Here is a 21,748-nt window from a genome sequence, read left to right as displayed (position 1 = left end):
CCTAAATAAATCATTGGGAGGACTAAATCTGGAAGGTTCTGTTTGAAAAGATGGTGATTTGTATTCTGCTTGTGGGGATTTGGAATTGAAATGCTTACTTTGGGGGCTTATGTGTCTGTTTAATTCTCATGACTTTTGTTGTTCAGGGTAACAATTTCACTAGCCTGTAATTAATAGACAATAATAAGAAATAATAGTTTCTCTCATGAGAGAGCTTCTAAAGGATCGGATTTATCACTATGATGGAGACAAGACAGGATTAGCTGGACCTTTGCTTTACTCAGAAAAGGTTACATCCTGCAACGGTATTTATATCACCATCAAACGTGCACATCTGACTGTCCTTAATAAGTGAACAAAAAATGCCAAATCAAGTGTTGAACATCTGGCTAACTATGTGACAACCATTATAAAATCCTCCAGAGTGATTCATTATCACCCTTACTATCTTGTCATTGCTATGATCACACTTTCAGTTATTTTGAACAAAAAAAAATCTTGGCTACCAAGCAGCATAAAAATGCTAATAAAATCTCTCATTTGCTTTCTATGGATGATATGAAGTTTTATGGAAAATCGGAAACTGAAATCCCGTCATTGACAAACATTGTCATAATTTTTTTTTTACATAGATATAGAATTTGACCTAGAAAAATGTGTTCCAGTAGCAATCAATCAGCCAATAAATCATAAATAGTAATGGAATTGAAATGCCAAATGACCAAATCTCAAGAGCCTTTGAGATGAAGCCTACAAGTATCTGAGTATTTTATAGTTGGATAACAAAAAGTATGGACAAATTTAAAAAAGGCGATTAGTAAAGAATATATTCAAAGAGTGAGAAAATTGCTAAAGACAAAATTGAATGGTTGAAACACCATCAAAGCTATCAATATTTGGGCCATACCTATGGTACGATACACTGTAAGAATTATTAACTGAACATAAGCTGAACTAGACAATTTGAACTGAAAAACAAAAATAACTCATAACTATTGATCTTATATTTCATTCCTGTAGTGATATGGATAGATTATACCTGCTCCTCAGAAATGGAAGCAGAGGTTTACTTTAAGTCAAACTGTCAATCAAGAAGAGTGTGCTTTGACCGGTTATGTAAAAGACAGCCAAGCATTGATGCAAGTTCAAAATTGGAACTTACTAAATATACATTAAATAAAGTGAATATCAAAATATTGTAAAAGGAAATGGATTGCATAGTCCAATATCTACAAAAGATCGAGGGGGAAGTGGATAAAGACTGGACCTGGATTGTAATCATAGCATTTAAAAAAAAAAAACCCACCCTCATTCTGACAGCCCAAGAGCAAGCTATTGAAATTAACTCAATCAAGAGCAGAATTGAAAATTCATCAAATCAATAATTTTTACTTCTTTACTTTAAATTTAAAAATAAATTTAAAGTGCAAAGAGACAGAAAACACAGTAATTTCTTAAATTCAGCTCATGCAAGAAGATTGTACCAACTAATTGTACAAACAATGACATAACACAGTGACCAAAATGATTCACTGGATCACCTGTAAAAATTATCATGTACCAGTAATGAAAAATTGTTGGAATATTTAGTTGAAAAAATAATTTTAAAATGAGGTAAAATATTGTAGGATTTCTGAATACAGACTGATAACACGACCAAATATAACTCTGGTTGAAAAGAAGAGAGTGTGAGTAATTGATGTGGCAATACCAGAGATAGAAGACAAAGAATTGGAAGAGATCACAAAGCATCAGGATCTGACAATCAAAATTGAAATGTTATGGCATAAACTGGCCATCCTAGTGATGGTCCTAGTGGTATATTGGGTGCCATACCAAAATCATCTTAGATGACACTTAGGAAATCTGTGCACTGGCAAAAGGTCCATCTGTCAATTACAAAAGGCTGCACTGAACTCTGCTGATACATTATGAATCCTAGGTTCTTGGGAAGAACTTGATGCATATGAAGCCCAAGATCAGCTAAAGAACTGGTAGCTGTTTCTTCAGATTGTTATGAACAAATAATATTAAATAATAATTATTATTATATGGGACAATTTTGTTTCCTGAACACTTTTGGGTGTCTTTTATGGATTTTTGGCTGCTAATCATGAAAGTAACCTGTAATTTAACCTATCATGTACTGTTTTATAGAAGTCGTCTGTTTTGGCAATGTACACCATTTATGGGTTATGTTGCACACATGAAACAAACATATGAAAACATGGAACTGTTGTTGAAGCACACCTGGTACACCAAGTTCAACTAGAATATCTGTGGAGATTTAAAAGTGTGTCTCTACTGCTGGAATGCAGATTGGATATACCATGTACAGTTATTATTACATATATGAATGGGATAGCCATGCAAGACAATCTCATTAGGATAGGGTAGGGTAGGGTAGGGTAGGGTAGGGTAGGGTAGGGTAGGGTAGGGTAGGGTAGGGTAGACTAGACTAGACTAGACTAGACTAGACTAGACTAGACTAGAATAGAATAGAATAGAATAGAATAGAATAGAATAGAATAGAATAGAATAGAATAGAATAACAGAGTTGGAAGGGACCTTGGAGGTCTTCTAGTCCAAAACTCTGCTTCAGCAGGAAACCCTACACCACTTTAGACAAATGGTTTTCCAACATCTTCTTAAAAATTTCCAGTGTTAGAGCATTCACAACTTCTGGAGGCAAGTTGTTCCACTGATTAATTGTTTAACTGTCAGGAAATTTCTCCTTAGTTCTAATTGAAGTTGCTTCTCTCTTTGATTAGTTTCCACCCATTGCTTCTTGTTCATTACATTAAAAAGAAATAGCCACTCTGAAAAAATTTAGTTCCAGGACAGAAACATGTGGCACATGAACCAATTGTTGGTCTGACAAAGGTATTTTTGTTTTGGCTTTTCGACTGGTGAAAAATTTTGTAAAAATAATAAACAAGCAAGGTAAAAGTTTTCAATATTTGAGACAGATATTTCCAAGAATATCTGATACCAGAATTAAGGAAGACATTTTTGTTGGTCCACAGATCAGAAAAATCACCAATGACAAGCAGTTTGAAGATCTGTTAGCAGGGCCAGAGAAAATTGCCCAGAAAGCATTCAAGGATATCATTGAGAATTTTCTTGGAAACTACAGAACATTCAATCCAGCTAACAAAGTCCTTACAGTATATAGGACCATGAAGTGCAAGGCAATGCACAAAGAAAGCTGTCTTTTCATCTGATTGCAGCCTATCTCAAACATGCATATAGATTCTAAGCCTGCATATTTCCTGCTAGGCAGGACCTTATAATTGGTTTCAGGATAGTGTTCAATGCAAAAAAAAATGTTGCTTAGATTCTACAAAAACCAATATTTATATTTTATCCCAGAATTCCTGGTGTTTTAATGCATTATATGCAGACATCCCAAACCTGTTGAAGACATATGTGCTAAGCACATTAGTTCCTGCATGAAGTCATTTTGCTAACAATTCTTTTTTGATACTGCCTTTAAATTTTATATGAACTTTCAAAAACATCATCAAAAAATCACAACAAAGAATGTTCTTTCTGTGCCAACTCAGAAAGCTCAAACTGCCTAAAGAGCTGCTGATACAGTTCTACAGAGGAATTATTGAGTCTGTCATCTGCACCTCCATAACTGTCTGGTTTGGTTCTGCAACAGACTTCAACCGATAATTAGAACTTTAGCAGAAAAAACAATTGCTACCAACCTCCCTTCCATTGAGGACCTGTATACTGCACGAGTCAAAAAGAGGGCTGTGAAAATATCTACAGACCCCTTCAATCCTGAACATAATTGTTTCAACTTCTACCCTCAAAATGATGCGATAGGACACTGCACACCAGAACAACTAGACACAAGGACAGTTTTTTCCCAAATGCCATCACTCTGCTAAACAACTAATTCCCACAACACTGTCAAATAATTTACTAAGACTGTATTACTATTATTCTTCTCTTCCTTACTATCTCTTCCCACTTATTACTATAACCATGTGCTTGTATCTTTCAATTTATATTATTTTTACTTGTTTCCTAGAACGATTTGATAGCTTATTAGTAACCTTGACTATCATTAAGAATTGTATCTTTTTATTCTTGATGAATGTATTTTATTCTCCTTATGTACACTGAGAGCATATACACCAAAGACAAATTCCTTGTGTGTCCAATCACACTTGGCCAATAAATAATTCTATCTATTAAGAATTTTTTAAAAAAACATAACCAGGACTCCAAAACTAATGTATTTTATACTATCACTTATCTGAAAATAAATTGTATCATCATGTCCTTTACGATATAACATTTGCCTTTCATTTCTTAGGAACCGTTGAAGAAGATGAAGGAGATGACTTGTTGTTGGGATCTGTAGACGAATTCTGGTGGTTTCCTCACATGTGGAGCCACATGCAACCTCATCTGTTCCATAATGAGTCATCACTAGTGGAGCAGATGATTCTGAACAAGGAATTTGCATTAGTGAGTATCTCTAAAATATATGTAGATGCAAAATTGGCTGCCCCTCAACATTATACAGTAATTTTTTTTAAGTAAAATGAGGGTAAGAGTATTACTCTAGATCTGATCAGTATAAAAATATATTTTGTAAGTTTTGGTAAGAAAAGCTAGTCACTTTGGTTTTCCAGATTCTAGCAATGGAGTGGTGTTTCTAGGAGCATGTCATAACAGAGGGCTGGTTATGAATCAGATATTTCCAGTGACTTACGCCTATGTACTATCTCTGACTATATGACTTTTTTCTCATAATTCTTTATTTTGAAACCAAATTTGGATTGGACAGTCCTTCAAGTAGAGAACTCTGTCCATAATCTATCTGTCTGTCCATCTATCTATCTATCTATCTATCTATCTATCTATCTATCTATAAATGGATGTGTGTGGGTGTATGTTCCAGCATAACTCTGGAACGCCTTGAGCAATTTCAATCAAACTTGGTACACACATGACTTACTCTCTGGAAAAAAAAATACTGTAGGGAAAAGACATCCCTAACACCCCTCAGTGTGTGTGTGTGTGAGTGTGTGTGTGTGTGTGTGTGTGTGTGTGTGTGTGTGTTCCAGCATACCTCTGAAAGCCTGGGCCGCTGAAATGAAAAGGAATAAATTATATCTATAGTGTCAAATCACAGTACTTTTGACAGTAATAGTGTACATTTTGGATTCACGTTCTTTAAGAGACAGCCTGTTGTGCCTTAAAATGGCTTCTACTGTACAGCACAGTGGAGTTGCACAGTGGTAACAGCTTCACAGTACTCCACAAGGGGCTCCCTCTGGTAAGGGGGATTGGTTCTTAGCAATTTCAACCAAACTTGGTACACAGATGACTTACTCTCTGGAAAAAATACTGTGGGGTCTGATACAGGATTGGGATAAATAAATACCCAGGCAACGCTGGATTATCAGCTAGTCATAGATAAAGCAGGATTTTGCATTCCTATAGCCTTATATTTCAAATCACTTTCACAACAGATACTGCTTTATTTTAATTCAAAACATAGTATATGGAATCTTAGATTATCCTTTCATATATTGGGATAATTAACATAAAATGGGTGCATATAAATAATGTAAAGCAGATAAAAAGTGGTCACACAGTTTTGATTCCTTTTTTCCTATCTTGAAAATCTTCCCATTCTTCTTTGCTTTGAAGATATTTTGAAAAATCTTAGGGTATTCCAGAAAGAAGCAGTTCCATCATTAGATAGAGACCTCTGGATTTATATCAGTCACAGCCAGCTCCACAATATATTAGGAATATATAATTGTTGTTGTTATTATCATTTATCAAATATATTATCAATAAAGTAAATTACCGTGTTTCCCTGAAAAATAAGCCCTTCCCCGAAAATATTTAAACGCATTGTGCAGCCGGTCCCCGCCATTTCCTCTACTTGGGGTTAGGGAGACAGAGCTGGAAATCAGGTAAGACAGCAAGAGGAACCCCGTCTTGCTCCGCACGCCCCAAAATAATAAGACCTCCCTGAAAATAAGGCCAACGCTTATTTCAGGGTTTAAAAAAAATATAAGACAGGGTATATTCCAATTCATGAATTCAAAATTCCTATTTATTGGCTTTATTTTGTATTCATTTTGATGATGATAATGATGAATACTGTTTTCTAAATATATTATCTATTGTAAATTAATATTACCACTACATTTTAGAAACAATAGTCGAGAAGGAGTGTCTGAAGAGCCTTTTAGATGGGTTTATAATTTTGTGACTTTTGATTCAAGCCCTGACCATAGTCTTAGAATTAAAAATATTTTTCCAACCTGATACCATTCAATTAGTTTGAAATTACAGTCTCCAAAATTCATATCCGAATCAGCCAAAGACTATGATGGCTGAGAATTCTGGAAATTGTATTTCTGACACATCTGGAGGGATGATTTTGTTAGATGTCTATGACTAGTTGCAAGTCTGAAAACTTCTCTAAACTATGAATTTAAAGTAATTTAGTGATTTTAATATTGTCCATGAAAGTCTACCTATCAGTATGAAGGGATCTGATATCGTTACAATAAATTTGTTTCAATTTTTTTTTACCAATATTAAGGTAAAAACTAAGAAATTAAGAATTATCATATAAAGCATCTGTATCTAAAAGCTCTAAGGATGATAAATGTAGAATTAAAACATAGAGAGATAAAATGTATAAATCTGTATTCTTTTTCCTTAAAATCTATAGAATAAGCCATGGTAACCAAAACTGTACAAAATCAAGTGCACAAAATCAACTGCAACTTGAAATTATAGTAACAATATAATAGTTAGACATGAAACATATTGAGCTTGATTGACTCTAGCTGGCAATTCAGTTTCCCGAAGATTTTGCCTGCTGCCAAGCAAAACTTGGCAATATTATATTTCACAAAGAAGTTGGAGTTACATAGTAGTAAAAGAATATAAAATTGATCTCTATGGCTTGGTAAAATGACACTTTGTTGTAGAATAATAATACTGCAGATGTGTATGTAACATGAATATGAAAAAAGAATATTCCTTGTGGTTTCAGTTTAGGGGGCACACATATTCTAGGAAGGAGTTATTCTTATATATTCTTTCTAAGATCATTAAGGAAAGAGCACTATAGTCAGCCAAAGATTAAGCCTTTTAGCCGGATAAGATTGATAGCTAGTATAGTGAGTTAAGGGTTGTAGAAAGACCTGGCAATCTACTTCTCACCAAGAAAATTCTATGGGAAGGGTCCCAAACATGTCAGATAGGGACCAACAATATGACAATAGGAATCCCAGTTCTGAGGCTGGCAGTGGAGTAAGCAGATGTCTGTGTTGCACAGATATACATTGGATAACCACATGGAATGTCAGAGGAATCAGTCAGGATAAACTAAATATTGTCAAATGTGAGATTTGATCTCCTTGGTGTCATTAAGTTACACTGGTCGGTCATTGTCTTTTTCCAATCTGAGGACTTCACTGTCTATTATTCAGGACATGATACCAGGAAAACAAACAGAGTGGTACCACAATATTGTAAGCAAGAAAATTGCTAGAGCAGCGGAAAGCTTCTCAACTGCCAGTGACTAAACCATGACCATCAGAATTCATACCAAGCCCTTCAACATATTCAAATCTATGCCCCAACAACTGCTGCCACAGAGCTTGAAATAGGGGACTTTTATATCATGGTCCAATAAATTTTGAAACAAGTGCCCCCCAAAAAGACAGTGTTTACGTTCTGGGTGATGTCAATGCAAAAATTGACAAACAAGTGGAAACAGGCGTCACTGGTCATTTTGTACTAGGTGAGAGGCATGATGGAGATGATTGTCTTGTGCAATTTTTCCAACAAAACAGATAAAGGATCATGAATATAAGGTTCAAACAACGCAAGCATCTCCTATAAACTTGGTCATTACATTATCAGATTGACTATGTCCTATTCAGTCATCAAGGAATTGGTCCAGGCTTTGCTATTAAGACATATCCAAGTGTTGATTGTGGTTCAGATCATGAATTGTTAGTGGCAAAGATTAAAGTCAAATTATGCACTGCATTTTGATGCGGTCCGAATAAATTTGATATCACCAAAATCCATACTACCTGTACATATACTGTACAATATCAATATTAATCAGAATAGAACTGGAAGGGACCTTGGAGGTCTTCTAGTCCAATCCCCTGCTCAAGCATATACCATTTGAGATAGGTGACTATCCAGTCTCTTCTTAAAAACTTCCAGTGATGGAGTACCCACAACTTCTGACAGCAAGCTGTTCCACTGGTTAATTGGAGCTGGATAGCTCAACAGACAGAAGCACTGTAATTTAACACCAGCTGTCTGCAATTAAAGTAAGATCGAATCTCGCCAGGCTCAAGGTTGATTCAGCCTTCCATCCTTTCTAAGATAGGTAAATTGAGGACCCAGTTTGTGGGGGCAATAAGCTGACTTTGTATAAAATATACAAAAGTATGAAGGCTATTGCTTAATGCAGTGTTTCCCAAAGTGTGGTACGCGTACCCCCAGGGGTACGGGAAGAGTTTGGTGGGGGTACGCCTTGCACCGGAGTTTGGTGGGGATCACGTGGGAATATCCACTGCACCGTGCTTAGCTGCGCCCACAGAACAAGGAAAGACATTAAGTCGAAAAAAAGGAACAGACTATTGGACGTGGAACTGCATCTGAGATTAAAATTAACAACCAGGGAACCAAATTATGATGATCTGTCATCTCAACATAAATAATTTCATCCTTCACATTGAATCAAATAAATGTTCTTTATAATATAACTTTTGTTTATTTTGTGTATGTACCAAAAAAAGAAAAAATAAATATATTTTGATTTTTATTAAAGCATATGTTTTTTATGAGGGGTACTCAGCGTTACAAAAATTATAGAAGGGGTACACATATGTCAAAAGTTTGGGAAACACTGGCTTAATGCACTGTAAGCCGCCCTGAGTCTCTGGAGAAGGGCGGCATATAAATCAAATTTTAAAAAAAAATTGTCCTCACTATTAGGGATTTCTCCTTAATTATAGGTTGCTTCTCTCCTTGATTAGTTTCTATCCATTGTTTCTTGTCCTTCTCTCTGATGCTTTGGAAAATAAGCTGACCCCCTCCTCTTTATGGCAGCCTCTCAAATACCGGGATACTGCTATCATGTCCCCCCACCCACCCACTTAAGATAGAGAAAGAAATGCAAGAAGGTTGCAATTTCTCCCCTTTCAAAAATCAGTGGAAAGATTAGTGGAAGAAGTTTCCTCTCAGAACCCAAAGAAGGCTGGAACATCTGATCAAGAAAATCAAAGAAGAAAGTGAGAATTTTGACCTCTTCCTGAACATCGAAAAAGCTCATGACCACTGCAAGCAATGGAAACATTCAAATAATAAATTGTCAGTGAAGATATAGGATGTGTGGAAAAATTCACTAGAATTGCAAATAGCTGAAAGGAGCTAATGCAGCACGGAAATAAAATGTTAGATTGCACTGGGTCAGACAGCAATGATGAACATGAGCTGAATATGGAAAAGCAAGGACATCAGCCTGACAACCAAATGTAGTTTCGTCCGCTCTGTTGTCTGCTCACCATAGCTACCTATGATTGTAAAAGTTGGATCTTAAAAAAACAAGACAGCAAGAGAATTGACTCATTTGCGCTGTAGTGCTGGAAAAGGATCCTGCCTTGGACAGCAAAGGTGACTAGCAAAAAGTACTGGAGCGCATAACACGAGACATGTCACTAGAAGGCAAAGTCACGACTCTACATCTCACTTACTGTGGCCATGCCATGCAGGGGAATTCACCAGAGAAAGCAAATACGTTTGAAAGAGTTAGTGGTAAAAGGAAACCAAGCCATCGAGGAACATGGTGGCTCGACCTTATCAGAGCTGACACCAGACAGAGCATAGAAAAACTCAAAGAAATAGTGCAAGATTGGAAAATGTGGAGAGACTCGGCCCATAGAATTGCCAAGAGTCAGACATGACTAAATGAATAATAATATCATCATCATCATCATCATCATTATCATCATCATCATCTAGTATTGCTATGTACCTTAGGCTTCCAGATATTAGAAGATATAGAACACGGGGGTCATACTTGCAGCGTCACATTGCCATCGTGTGACATTTTGTATCATTTTTCCCATTTGTGGAGCTGGGTGGGTGTGGCCTGTGCATGACGCATCCGGCCTGCTGGCCGCCAGTTTGACACCCCTCATATAGCGCATTGATCACAGCAGGTAGAACTGTTTTCTGCATCCTTTATAACTTGTTTGACTTAACAGGCCTGCCTGTAACCAAAGAGGAGTAAACAAATGTGGCAAGCCCAAGTAATTTAATCAGCAGGGTTTACTTCCAGGTGGATTAATACTCATTCTATAGTGAGGGAAAGAACATATGCCTGTGGAGGAAAAATGCAGTCTTCGTTTTAAAAGATTGCTATGGATAAATATATACTGGATTTTACTTCTACCAGGTCTTCCTTCACTGTTAGAGACGCAATAGGAATAATGCTATAAGGAATATAATATCTCTCCTATTTTTAGTTGCTATTCATTTTTTTTTTTAGCATGGCACCATTATTTTAGTCATCTAAAGAGGAACTTTTTGACATTGTATTGCTATCGCTATCTGTTCATGAAGATCATAAGAATTTCTTCCATTCCTATTTTTAAGCAACCTTTTTATTCCAGAATATAAAGACCTTTTATAAATGAGGAATTGTTAAATACTATTTAATGATATTATTGTCTCTTAAGGTTCCTGAGCTTTCTTGAAAACCTTCCCTGGAGAAAGAAATTGTTAAACCAGTTTCTATTCCTGCGATTAGTCCTCAAATAATTCTGCTATACTTCTTGCATTCTTACAATAAAAATAAATAAATATGGACTTCAATACTGTTTTGAAGAACTATAGCCTCACATTTTCACTTGGTGCAAATTCAAACAACCAGACTGTATCCTGGTTAATAGAAATTAAACTTCAGTCTGCCCTTCTTTGGCACATGCAATGGTGTTTCTTTAATTAGAAAAATATACATCCTTTTTTCTACATTCTGTTCCTAATGAAATTGGAATAACATGGGTTGACATGGTAGGAATGTTTTAGCACAGAAACTCTTGTGGAGGCAGAATAAAATAAAGCCTGGGAAAAATGACAAATCAAAATTGACAGATACATTCATCCTACTTATGAATAGACATGTATATGATTGCACTTTCAGGCTATCGTGTTAGCACATTTACTTGAAAGTAAGCTTCACTGAGCTGAATGAACTTATTTTGGAATAAACATGTCCCCAGAGGAAAATGTGAAATTGCCTCAGTCATGTCCAGAGTATGCACTTTTTCCCTGAATCATTATGAAATTATTATGCCTATGGCATAGTAATGGACAATGATAATAGCTATTTCTCATCTCAAACTGCTAAAATGCACTTCGAATTATTGCCCCAAAAAGGTGACTGCATGGTTATAGCAGTCTTCTATAAATATATCATTTTGAAGAAAAAAGTTCAGAATGTAAAGCCAGTGTTTATCCGAAAACTACTAGACACTGGGTGAAAGGCAAGATGTTTCTGACAAACAGAGGTATAATTGTAAGGACCCCACTCTTTTGTGGAAGGATTATTACAGTCAGCCATGACACAAAATATTTATTCTTACATCACTGTCAAAAGCTTCTTGGCTGTTATTGTAGCCTCCCTTTCCTGTCAAATGGTTTTCTTCTCAATAACCAGTAGGGAAATGAGAATTTGAATCAACAATGCCAGGAAATGAACTGCTGCTATCAGTAAAACTATATTAATGCAATTCTACCTGGATTTGCAGATATCTGAGACAACATTCTGAAACTTGGCATTCAGAAAAAGATTTTTTTCTTCGTCTATTCTGGAAACTTCATATTTTCTTTGAAAATCAGTTCCAAAGCAGGTTTTTAGGATATGATGGATTTATTATAGAACAGGGGTGTCAAACTCAATTTCATTGAAGGCTGTATCAGTGTTGTGTTTGACCTTGGGGGGCCAAGGAGGTGTGGCTGGGATGGGCGTTGCCAGGCAACATCTTATGTCGGGGCACCTGTGGTGGCCTGAGCGCTCTACCAGAGAAAACAGGCTCCATTTTCAGCTGCGATGGCTTCCGAGCTCCGTTTTCAGCTGCGACGGCTTCCTGCAACCCTCTGCCAGTGAAATCAGAGCTTGGAAGGGCCGCAGGCAGCCCTCCTAGCTCTGTTTTTACTGCCAGAGGACTGCAGGCCGGTCCTTTGCTGTGGGCCAGATCTAAGTACCCTGCAGGCCGGATTTGGCCCCGGGCCTTGAGTTTGACACCCCTGTTAAAGAGGTTATTTAGTCCAGTTATCTAGTCCAGACTTCAATGCAGTCTCCACAGATAGTCTCTAACAAATAACCATCTCTCCTTTTAGGAGATTTGTAGAAAAGGAAACATTAACATATGAAAGAGCACCAGATATCACGAGAGAATTCATAGTCAGGAATTTCTTTTGGTGGCTAACCTGAGTCCTCTTCTTTGTAGACCTGTTATCACCTTTGTAAATGAAGCATGGTTTAGTCCTGCCATAGTCCTTCATTATTTGTGTAACAAAAAAATAAGGCAAGAGGGGAAGAGGTTGTAAACAGATGGATGGTAAGTTCCTGAGAAGCATTCTGTTCTACCACATTTTGCTGCAAGTCTTAAATATCCATACTAGATTATTGAAGATAAGAAAAACCCCTCTACTTGTATAATGGAGAAAATATACTCTCATGCCCCTACATCAACTACCCTACCTTTTCTTCTTTAAAAAAGAAAAAAGAAAGAAAAATGTATTTAGACCTAAACAACATTTTTAAGTATGTGACTTTTAGCATTATGAATATATTATTGTAAAAGCTCAAAGAAATTGGACAACTATCAACATCCTTCTTATACTTATGAATAAGTTCATTGGTTGAAGATTATATTCCTTCCTGTTCCTGTCTTGTTTATAACTTTTGCTACGGCTTCTGGCCAAAACAAATAAATGAAACTGAACCAAATAAAAGCCAAATCCATTAACTCTACTGACAATATATCCGTTTTTTTAATATCTTGGCTGTGAAGCCATAGATTTTCTGCCTGATGAGTCTAACGTTGAATTCTGATCTTCTAAGTTATTTGATTGGAGCTTCACTAGGTTTTAAAAATTATGTTGTTTCGCTGAAAGGCACATCAGAAACTGTTCTGTCTGTCTGTCTGTTTGTCTGTCTATCTATCATCTATCTATCTATCTATCTATCTATCTATCTATCTATCCATCCATCCATCCATCCATCCATCCATCCATCCATCCATCCATCCATCCATCCATCCATCTAGACATATACCAAGGATAATCTACTCCAGACCTTTCTTTTAGCAAATGCCTCATTTATTACCAAAAATCCTGAATACCATGTACCATGTCAATTGGATTGGAATACCATGTACCATGTCAATTGGAAACCTATGTAGTATGTAATAGGTTATGTAATAGGAGACCATTACACGGACAAAATGTTTAACGCTGGAGATTAAAATTATCCAAATGAACCTATTTTAGTTTTTCATTGCAGAATCTTCATACAAATAGAGCAGTATTGTATCTATTGGCATTTGCAAACATATTTTAATTTACTTTGAATCATGGAGCCTAATACTAGAAAACAGTCTTTGTTAATTGATGATCTTCCAGATATGTTCAGACAAAATCATCTAGTATTTCCATTTGGCAAACCCAAATGTAACATACAGTACCTGAAGACACCACACTGGAGATTTTGCTAGCAGATGTTTCAACTGATTAGGTAATGATAGGTAAATTTGGCAATGTCATGTTATTAATACTGTATGGAGGCCCTTCTTTGGTCATCATTACCAAAATTTCTCTTTTTTATTTATTTTTTGATTAAGATTATCATGATATAAAATGCAAATAAAATAAAGATACTAGGAAAATGCAAAAGGGAAAGAGAGAGGAAGTTGAGGTGTAGGGTAAAAGGGAAAAGAAAAAAAGCTTCTAAATTTTTTAGTGCAGTAAAATACAGCCTCAGCCTCAGTTTTGCCTTTGCAATCTAAACAAGGATCTGTGACAAATTGCCACAGGCAACTCGCCACAGCCATCTCATTGCAGTCAACTTGCTATGGCCAACCCACCACTGTCAACTTGCCGTAGGACAACTCGCAATGGAACAACTCACTACGGGACAACTAATATTGAGGAAATAGTCAAATAGAATGTCAAAGGTACTTTTTCAAGAGGCAACTGGACTTTCTTGTTTTTCTTTTAAAACCTGGGCCTTCATCAAATCCCCCAAAAGACCCAGCAGGAGCTCCTCCATAAAAGACAAAGAACAATACAATAAACAAAGCAACATTGTCATTCCATATGTTGCAGGAATATCGGAAAAGCTCAGGAGGATCTTCAGCCAACACAACATACATACACACTTCAAACCCAAGAATATACTAAGGCAGAAGCTTGTCTACCCCAAGGATAAAACACATAGACACAAACTGAGCAACATGGTAACTGAGCAACATGGTAACTGAGCAACATGGTAAATGGCTCACAAATGCAGTGATCCATTTGCAGATCTGTACATTGTGGAAACAAAACAACCACTTCATAAACTCATAGCACAACATGGGAGAACAAACCCATCAGGACAAGATTTAGCAGACAAAGGCCACTCTTTTGAAGACAGAAAAGTCACCATTTTGGACGGATTTGACTACTATTTGAAAGAGAGGCTAAAGAGGCCATCTATGTCAAAATTGAACATCAACAGAGAGGGAGGGATATGACATCATCTATCTTCAGTTTATGACATAGTCCTTTCAACAATTCCAAGAAAGCTCCACGCCCATTTGCACCACTCAGGTGACACTGATGAAATAGATAAACCTCCAGGTGGCCTCAATGACTCTCTAAAAGAATGCAAATGACCAGCTGTCTGCAAGGAATATAAATCCTTCCATTTCCCATCATCCAGTCAGAACTGAAAAAGCTTCTTGGATGAGAAGTGAAACGTCTTCAAAGAAAAACAACGAAGTCCAGTTGCCTCTTGAAAAAGCACCTTTGGGACAACTATGACCTGGATGATTGAGAATCTCCAAAGATAGTCAAATAGAATCATTAAAGAAAGGATGCCAAAGGAGGAACAAAATAAAATGTGAATGACAAAAATTAAAATATTTCTTTAAATTATTTTAAATAATTATATTGAATTTTCTTGCAGTGAATTATCACATGACGAGTTGGCCATGGCAAACTGTCCTGAGGTGAGTTGGCCATGGTGAGTTGGCCACAGTGAACTTGGCTGAGGAGACTTATCCCATTTCATCTTAACAACTATCAACCATTTATATAACAACAAACTAATTTAATCAGCAAAACCCAATGTTAATATTTAAGGGTTTTTTCTATCTCAAGTCCAGAAGTGGTTTCCAGGGTAAAAATAAAACTGGATATATTATTTCTGCTTATTAAATGGCTAATATAACAGTATAAAAGTGCTGTTCCCTCAAAATAACGCAACACACAGCCATTAATGTCTAAACTGCTGGCAACAAAAGTGAGTATGCGCTCACAACCAGTGAACCCTTTGTTAAAATAAGTGTAGCCCACCTCTGCTTGTAACCCTAATACGTCACATGACACCAGGGAGGGAAAATGGCTACTTGGGCCCCATTTGGACATTATCACTTAGGGGTGTACTCACCCCTAGCCAGCAGTTTAGACATTAATGGCTGTGTGTTGCGTTATTTTGAAGGGACAGCGCATTTACACTGTTATACAAGCTATATACTCATTACTTTACATTGTAGCCAAGTGTCCTTTCTTCAGTGTTGTCACATGAAAAGATATACTGAAATATTTACAAAATGTGAATGGGGTGTACTCACTTCTGTGACATACTATATATCTCTGACAATTTATCAGGTGTACAGTACATCATTTTATAAAAGGGTTTTGTTTTTGTTTTTTCAAATTATTTCTAAAATTTCACATTAACCATACAAAACCTGCATTGTCAGAGTTATACGTGAAGATACCAAATAAATGTAATACTTTTAAAAGGCTGAAAAATTGCAGTGGATGAATTGCTTAGAAAACAACAAAACATTTATGTCTCTGAATACCTTGGCACAAATAATGCATACAGCTGACACAGTAAGAATCAAATAAAGTAAAATAATCTCCTAGGGAATCTCCTTGCCTGCCTGAAGAAAAAAAGTACTTGGAAAAAGTGTCCTTGTGTTAAAAGTAGAAAGAGGCTTATGTAAATCTTTTAATTCAGCAAGGTGACAGATGACAGCCAACATTTCACCTCTCTCCTTTTTGACAAGACTCAAAGCAATTCAGCAGAGATCGCCTTGTTATGTCAACAAAGGGCAAACATATTTTATTTCCCTTAGACTCTTAGAAGCATAAATTTGCTGTGCTAAATTGTTATTGCACTTCCTGTGGAAAAAAACTGTACCCATAAGGAAAGCACTACAGTGTGAGTGAGTTTCATTCAGGGATACTCCAGCTTTGACTCTTCTTCATGAGCATCTCTCATACTACAAGGGGAATGATTTACTCATGAGATAAAAGACTGCAGCCACCATCCATCCAAATGCTGACTCAAAATTAAGCTTCTTTTTGTACATCTGAGGTTTTTTTTAATCCAAACTGAATCAAATCAAAATATGCCCTGGCCACATGTTTTTAAATGATATATAATATACCAGAGGTAGGTTTCAGCAGGTTCTGACCAGTTCTGGAGAACCGGTAGTGGAAATTTTGAGTAGTTCAGAAAACCAATAGTAAAAATTCTGACTGGCCCCACCCCCATCTATTCTCTGCCTCCTGAGTCCCAGCTGATCAGGAGGAAATGGGGATTTTTGCAGTAACCTTCCCCTGGAGTGGGGTGGGAATGGAGATTTTACCATATCCTTCCCCTGGAGTGGGATGGGAATGGAGATTTTACAGTATCTTTCCCATGCCACCAAGCTACGCCATGCCCACCAAGCCACGCCCACAGAACCAGTAGTAAAAAAAATTGAAATCCACCACTGAAATATACGTTCAAGTATATTAGCATTTTGAGTTTTTTGTTCATTCTCATCACAAATCTCCCTGGTTATATGAGCCCTAGACTTAAATTTTATAATATCAAGATCCATATTTATAGAAGGAAGATTTTATGGAACATATTGGATTTTTTTTTTTAATTTGATTTATATGCCGCCTTTCTCCGGACACTCAGGGCGGCTTACAGTGCATTAAGCAATAGCCTTCATACTTTTGTATATTTATACAAAGTCAGCTTATTGCCCCCACAAACTGGGTCCTCAATTTACCTACCTTAGAAAGGATGGAAGGCTGAGTCAACCTTGAGCCTGGTGAGATTCGATCTTACTTTAATTGCAGACAGCTGGTGTTAAATTACAGTGCTTAGTCTGTTGAGCTATCCAGGCTCCTACAAATCCTATCTAGGATTTGTTACACAAAACTGAGCTCGGGTCTATAGAGAAGTTATTTATTTATTTAAGAAAAGTTATATGGTCGCCCAACTCATTTTCAGTAAAACCAAGAACCCCTCAGCCCCCTCAGCCCCCTGGCAACAACAGTCAATCAAATAAACCACTTGATGCACTCCATCCCATTCTGGGTTCCCCAGGTCCATTGGCAAAACCAGATCTTCAGGGCCTTGCTAAAGAGTATCAGAGTGGAGACTATTCTTATCTCCACAAGGATGATCTTCCATAGGGAGGGAGGCACCACATAGATGCCCCTTCTTCTTGATCCCGGTAGATGTACCTCCCTCTTCATTCTAGTAGATTGGGTAAATGTGACTGGGAAAATATGGTCTTTCAAACCTACTAAATTTCATAATTTAGCAACAGTTTATTATGGTTTTCAAAATATTGTTTGATTGTCTGATTAGATTTTAAGGCCATCTGGCTCCCCAAAAACTCTGGGAAGCTTACATATTTTAAATTAATATATGTGAGATGATAGATAGATAGATAGATAGATAGATAGATAGATAGATGGATGGATGGATGGATGGATGGATGGATGGATGGATGGATGGATGGATGGATGGATGGATGGGTGGGTGGGTGGGTGGGTGGGTGGGTGGGTGGGTGGATGGATGGATGGATGGATGGATGGATGGACGAAAAATGAATTTGGCTGTCTAGACAAAATCACATAAATAACTCCCCCCCACCCTAAAAAATAATAATTACCAGGGTCTCCACAAATACCGGAAGGTAGGCACTGCAAAAGAGAAAGCATGCTTTTCTGTTTTGCAAAATGACAACATTTTACACACACACACACACACACACACACACACACAAGTAAGACAGGTACTAAGGAGTGTTATAAAATTGTTTTGTTCTAGGCTTGAGCAAAACTACTGTTCCAGCAAAAGACCTCATATACCTGAAGACAGCCATCACATTTTGCTGAAATCCTTCCTTCTCTTAACAACACAAATATAAACCTTCCAAGAATTCTCTATTTTCCCCCCTCCCAAGGCTCTTATCATCTTGGACATTTTAACAGTAGCAGAGTTGGAAGGGACCTTGGAGGTCATCTAGTCCAAACCCTTGCTCACACAGGAGACCTATACTAGGGATTCGAACCGCCGAACTGCCGACCTTTCTGATTGACAAGCTCAGCATCTTAGCCACTGAGCCCCTTAGCCAGGCTAATATGGAATACAAAGGATTGGTTACTTGTTTTGATCTCAGTGCTTTATTTCTCTTGATGTGACTGTAAAGGTATGTAGAGATAACCTTGGTGAAATAATGAATGAAAGGGGGGGGAAAGACAACTTAGTCCTTGAAAAATGAAAGCCTAAGATAGTTTGTCAGGATTCTGTTTTAGTATCCTATCGTAATGAAGTAGTATTCTTTTTTCTGACATCAGTCTTGCATTTTTTACTTTAATAGTCCATCCCTTCCTACATCAAGATCATTTCCATATTCCTTTACAGTGGCATAGAATTGCTGTTGCTTTTTGGAAACTGCATCACACAATTTGGCTCCTATTCAGCTTATGAATATCAAGATACCACTGAGTATGCTTATTCAATCAGCTCTGATTGAATTCATTTAATTTCAGCCTAGTCTAACCAACTTTTTGCAAGTATTTTTTACTAGGATTTCATGGGAGACTTTATCAAATATTTTGTTGAAGCTAAAATGTCCACCACATGTGCCCCAATGTAAAAAAAAATGCTGGTGTAAAATTAAAAGAGGATTGGAAGAAATTACACTACAAAAGTTAGAATTTAAACCAGAGCTGTTCCTCTTAGGAATAATAGACCCAAACATAGGGGGAAATTTGCAATATATAATACTGCACATATTACCCTTGCACAATGGTAGAAACAGATCAACATACCATCAGAGGAAATAGTGACTAGAAAAATTCTTGAATGCGCAGAAATGGATAAAATGACTATGGAAATAAAGGAAAGAGAAGATTCTGATTACTATAAAGTGTGGAATAAAATGTACGAGTGGCTAGAAAACAGAAACCAAAATAAGAAATAGGAAATTTAATTTAATATTGATTAAATAAAAAACAAGAGCTACTAACTATTGTTAATGTTAAATCACTGACTATATAAATAAGTATAATGTAAATATATGTATCTAGCATGATTATAAGAGTTATCAAAATTGTTATAACAGATAGAAAGATCAAGTAGAAGATTTTAATATAAAAGCAGAATATACATGCTGATGCAGAAGGCTCTAAAAATAGTATATATTGTTATATTGGTCTTGTTTTTTACTGTGTTTTTGTCCTTTTTTTCTGTTTTTAAAGATAAAAATGCTTAATAAAAACTATTTTTAAAAAATAAATAAATAAAATGTCCACCACATCTCATGGGTAACTAAGGTTACTACATCAAGTAACTTCAAATAACTTGAAGGCTTCTATATCAAGAAAAAGATTAAGTTGGTTTGGCATAACATGCTCTTGATATAACCACTTTCATTCTCTTCTGCTAATCAGTGTATTTTTCTTTTTTAAAAGATCATAAACGAATTGTTTAATAACCTAGTTTGGAGTTTGCCAAGGATCAGAGGCAAGTAGACTACCCTTCATTGCCCATTTCACCCCATTTTTGAAAATAGGAATAATATTTGCAGTTGAAAGGCTCTTTGATCCTATACTCTATTCATGTTTTTCAAACTTGGCAACTTTAACACGTGTGGAGTACAACATGCTGGCTGGGAAATTCTGGAAATTGAAGTTCACACATTTAAAGTTGCCAAGTTTGCTCTATAACCATCTGCCATGATTTTCCAATATTCTCAAAAAGTTTATACCCTCAAGATATTTGAAGACTCTTGAATGTAATTTATCTGGGCTAGAGATTTCCTTATAGTAGCCAAGTATTTCCTGACTATCACTTTACTTACCTTGGATTGTAACTATCTCACTTGATTTGTTAAGATCCATTTGATCACGGTTGCCCTTTTGGGAGAAGATCACAGTATACTAAAGCATTTGAAGCATTTTCCCCTTTCCCATTACCTCTTCTGTTCTATTTTTTTCCGATCAGTGAGCTTGCTCCTTCCTTTTCATTGTTCTTATTTCTAACCTAGTGAAAAAGTTATTTTTATTTCCTTTATCTTCCTTTTCAAGGCTGTATCTCGTTTAACTTTAGCCTTTCTCACCTATTCCGTTCTTAGTTGATATGCTTTCTTGGCAATTTCACTATCTTCTATTTCACAGATATATTCCTTTCAATTCTTGGCTCAGTTGAAATGAGCTGTAGATTCACTGGAACAGTGTGCACTTGTACATTTACTATCTTTAGTATACCTCCTATATTACTTTTGACTTTAAGAATTTCTGTCCAACATTTAGTACTACTCTAAGTTTGTTTTCTAATTTTTGGTTGTGCCTGTACAAAAATGCTCCAGTTCCATTTCTTCAGGGTCACTGCTTCCCAAGCTTCCCACTGCTTTTCCCACTACAATTAACTTTTTCCAGTTGATTAGAATAAGATTTAGGAATGCTGTTCCCCATGTATTTTCTTCAATCTTTTTAAAACGAAACCATCAACAAGACCAAGTCTTTGGGGCACTTTGCAATTGTATCTGAACTGATTTTCGGATGGTTGTTTAGGTATTTAATATGTCCCGTTTTTACTAAATGTCCTTCCTTAAAGTTCTCTAATCTGCTCCAGAAAAGACTTATCCAGATTGAATCCATGGTCCCTTAGTGGATTGAAGGCTAAAACATATGAAGAATTGTTGCAGGAATTGGGTATGTCTAGTCTAGTGAAAAGAAGGATCAGAGGTGACATGATAACAATGTTCCAATATCTCAGGGGCTGCCACAAAGAAGAAGGGGCCAACCTATTCTCCAAAGCACCCTAAGGCAGGACAAGAAGCAACGGATGAAAACTAATCAAGGAGAGAACCAACCTAGAACTAAGGAAAAATGTCCTGACTATTAGAACAATTAATCAATGGAACAACTTGCTTCCAAAAGTTGTGGGTACTCCAACACTGGAAGTTTTTAAGAAGAGTTTGGATGACTGTTTGTCTGAAATGGTAGGGTTTACTTCTTGCGCAAGAGGTTGAACTAGAAGTCTTCAAAGGTCTTCCAAAAGTCTTCCAGCTCTGTTATTCTGCTTATTTTCCATAGCATATCCCAGTGGAATATAATTGTTGTTTCCCCTTCCTATCAGTTTTACCCA

At 36.5% G+C, this 21,748-nt stretch overlaps 1 protein-coding gene across 3 annotated transcripts in view; it reads left to right on the top strand.

The window, feature by feature from the left end:
- The window catches only part of NDST4 (N-deacetylase and N-sulfotransferase 4), a 160,853-nt gene that overhangs the window by 86,488 nt on the left and 52,617 nt on the right, over window positions 1-21,748 (top strand). For all 3 annotated transcript variants that reach the window (XM_034411404.3, XM_034411406.3, XM_034411405.3), the window contains exon 4: window positions 4,334-4,488. In XM_034411404.3, the coding sequence (XP_034267295.2) occupies window positions 4,334-4,488 (155 nt within the window). The remainder of the gene's footprint in view (window positions 1-4,333; window positions 4,489-21,748) is intronic.

The sequence above is a fragment of the Pantherophis guttatus genome, chromosome 8 (assembly GCF_059756535.1).
Source record: "Pantherophis guttatus breed Tessera chromosome 8, ASM5975653v1, whole genome shotgun sequence".
In the NCBI taxonomy this organism is placed as follows: Eukaryota; Metazoa; Chordata; class Lepidosauria; order Squamata; family Colubridae; genus Pantherophis; species Pantherophis guttatus.
Note: the sequence above shows the minus strand (reverse complement) of the source record. Positions and strands in the feature narration are given on the sequence as shown.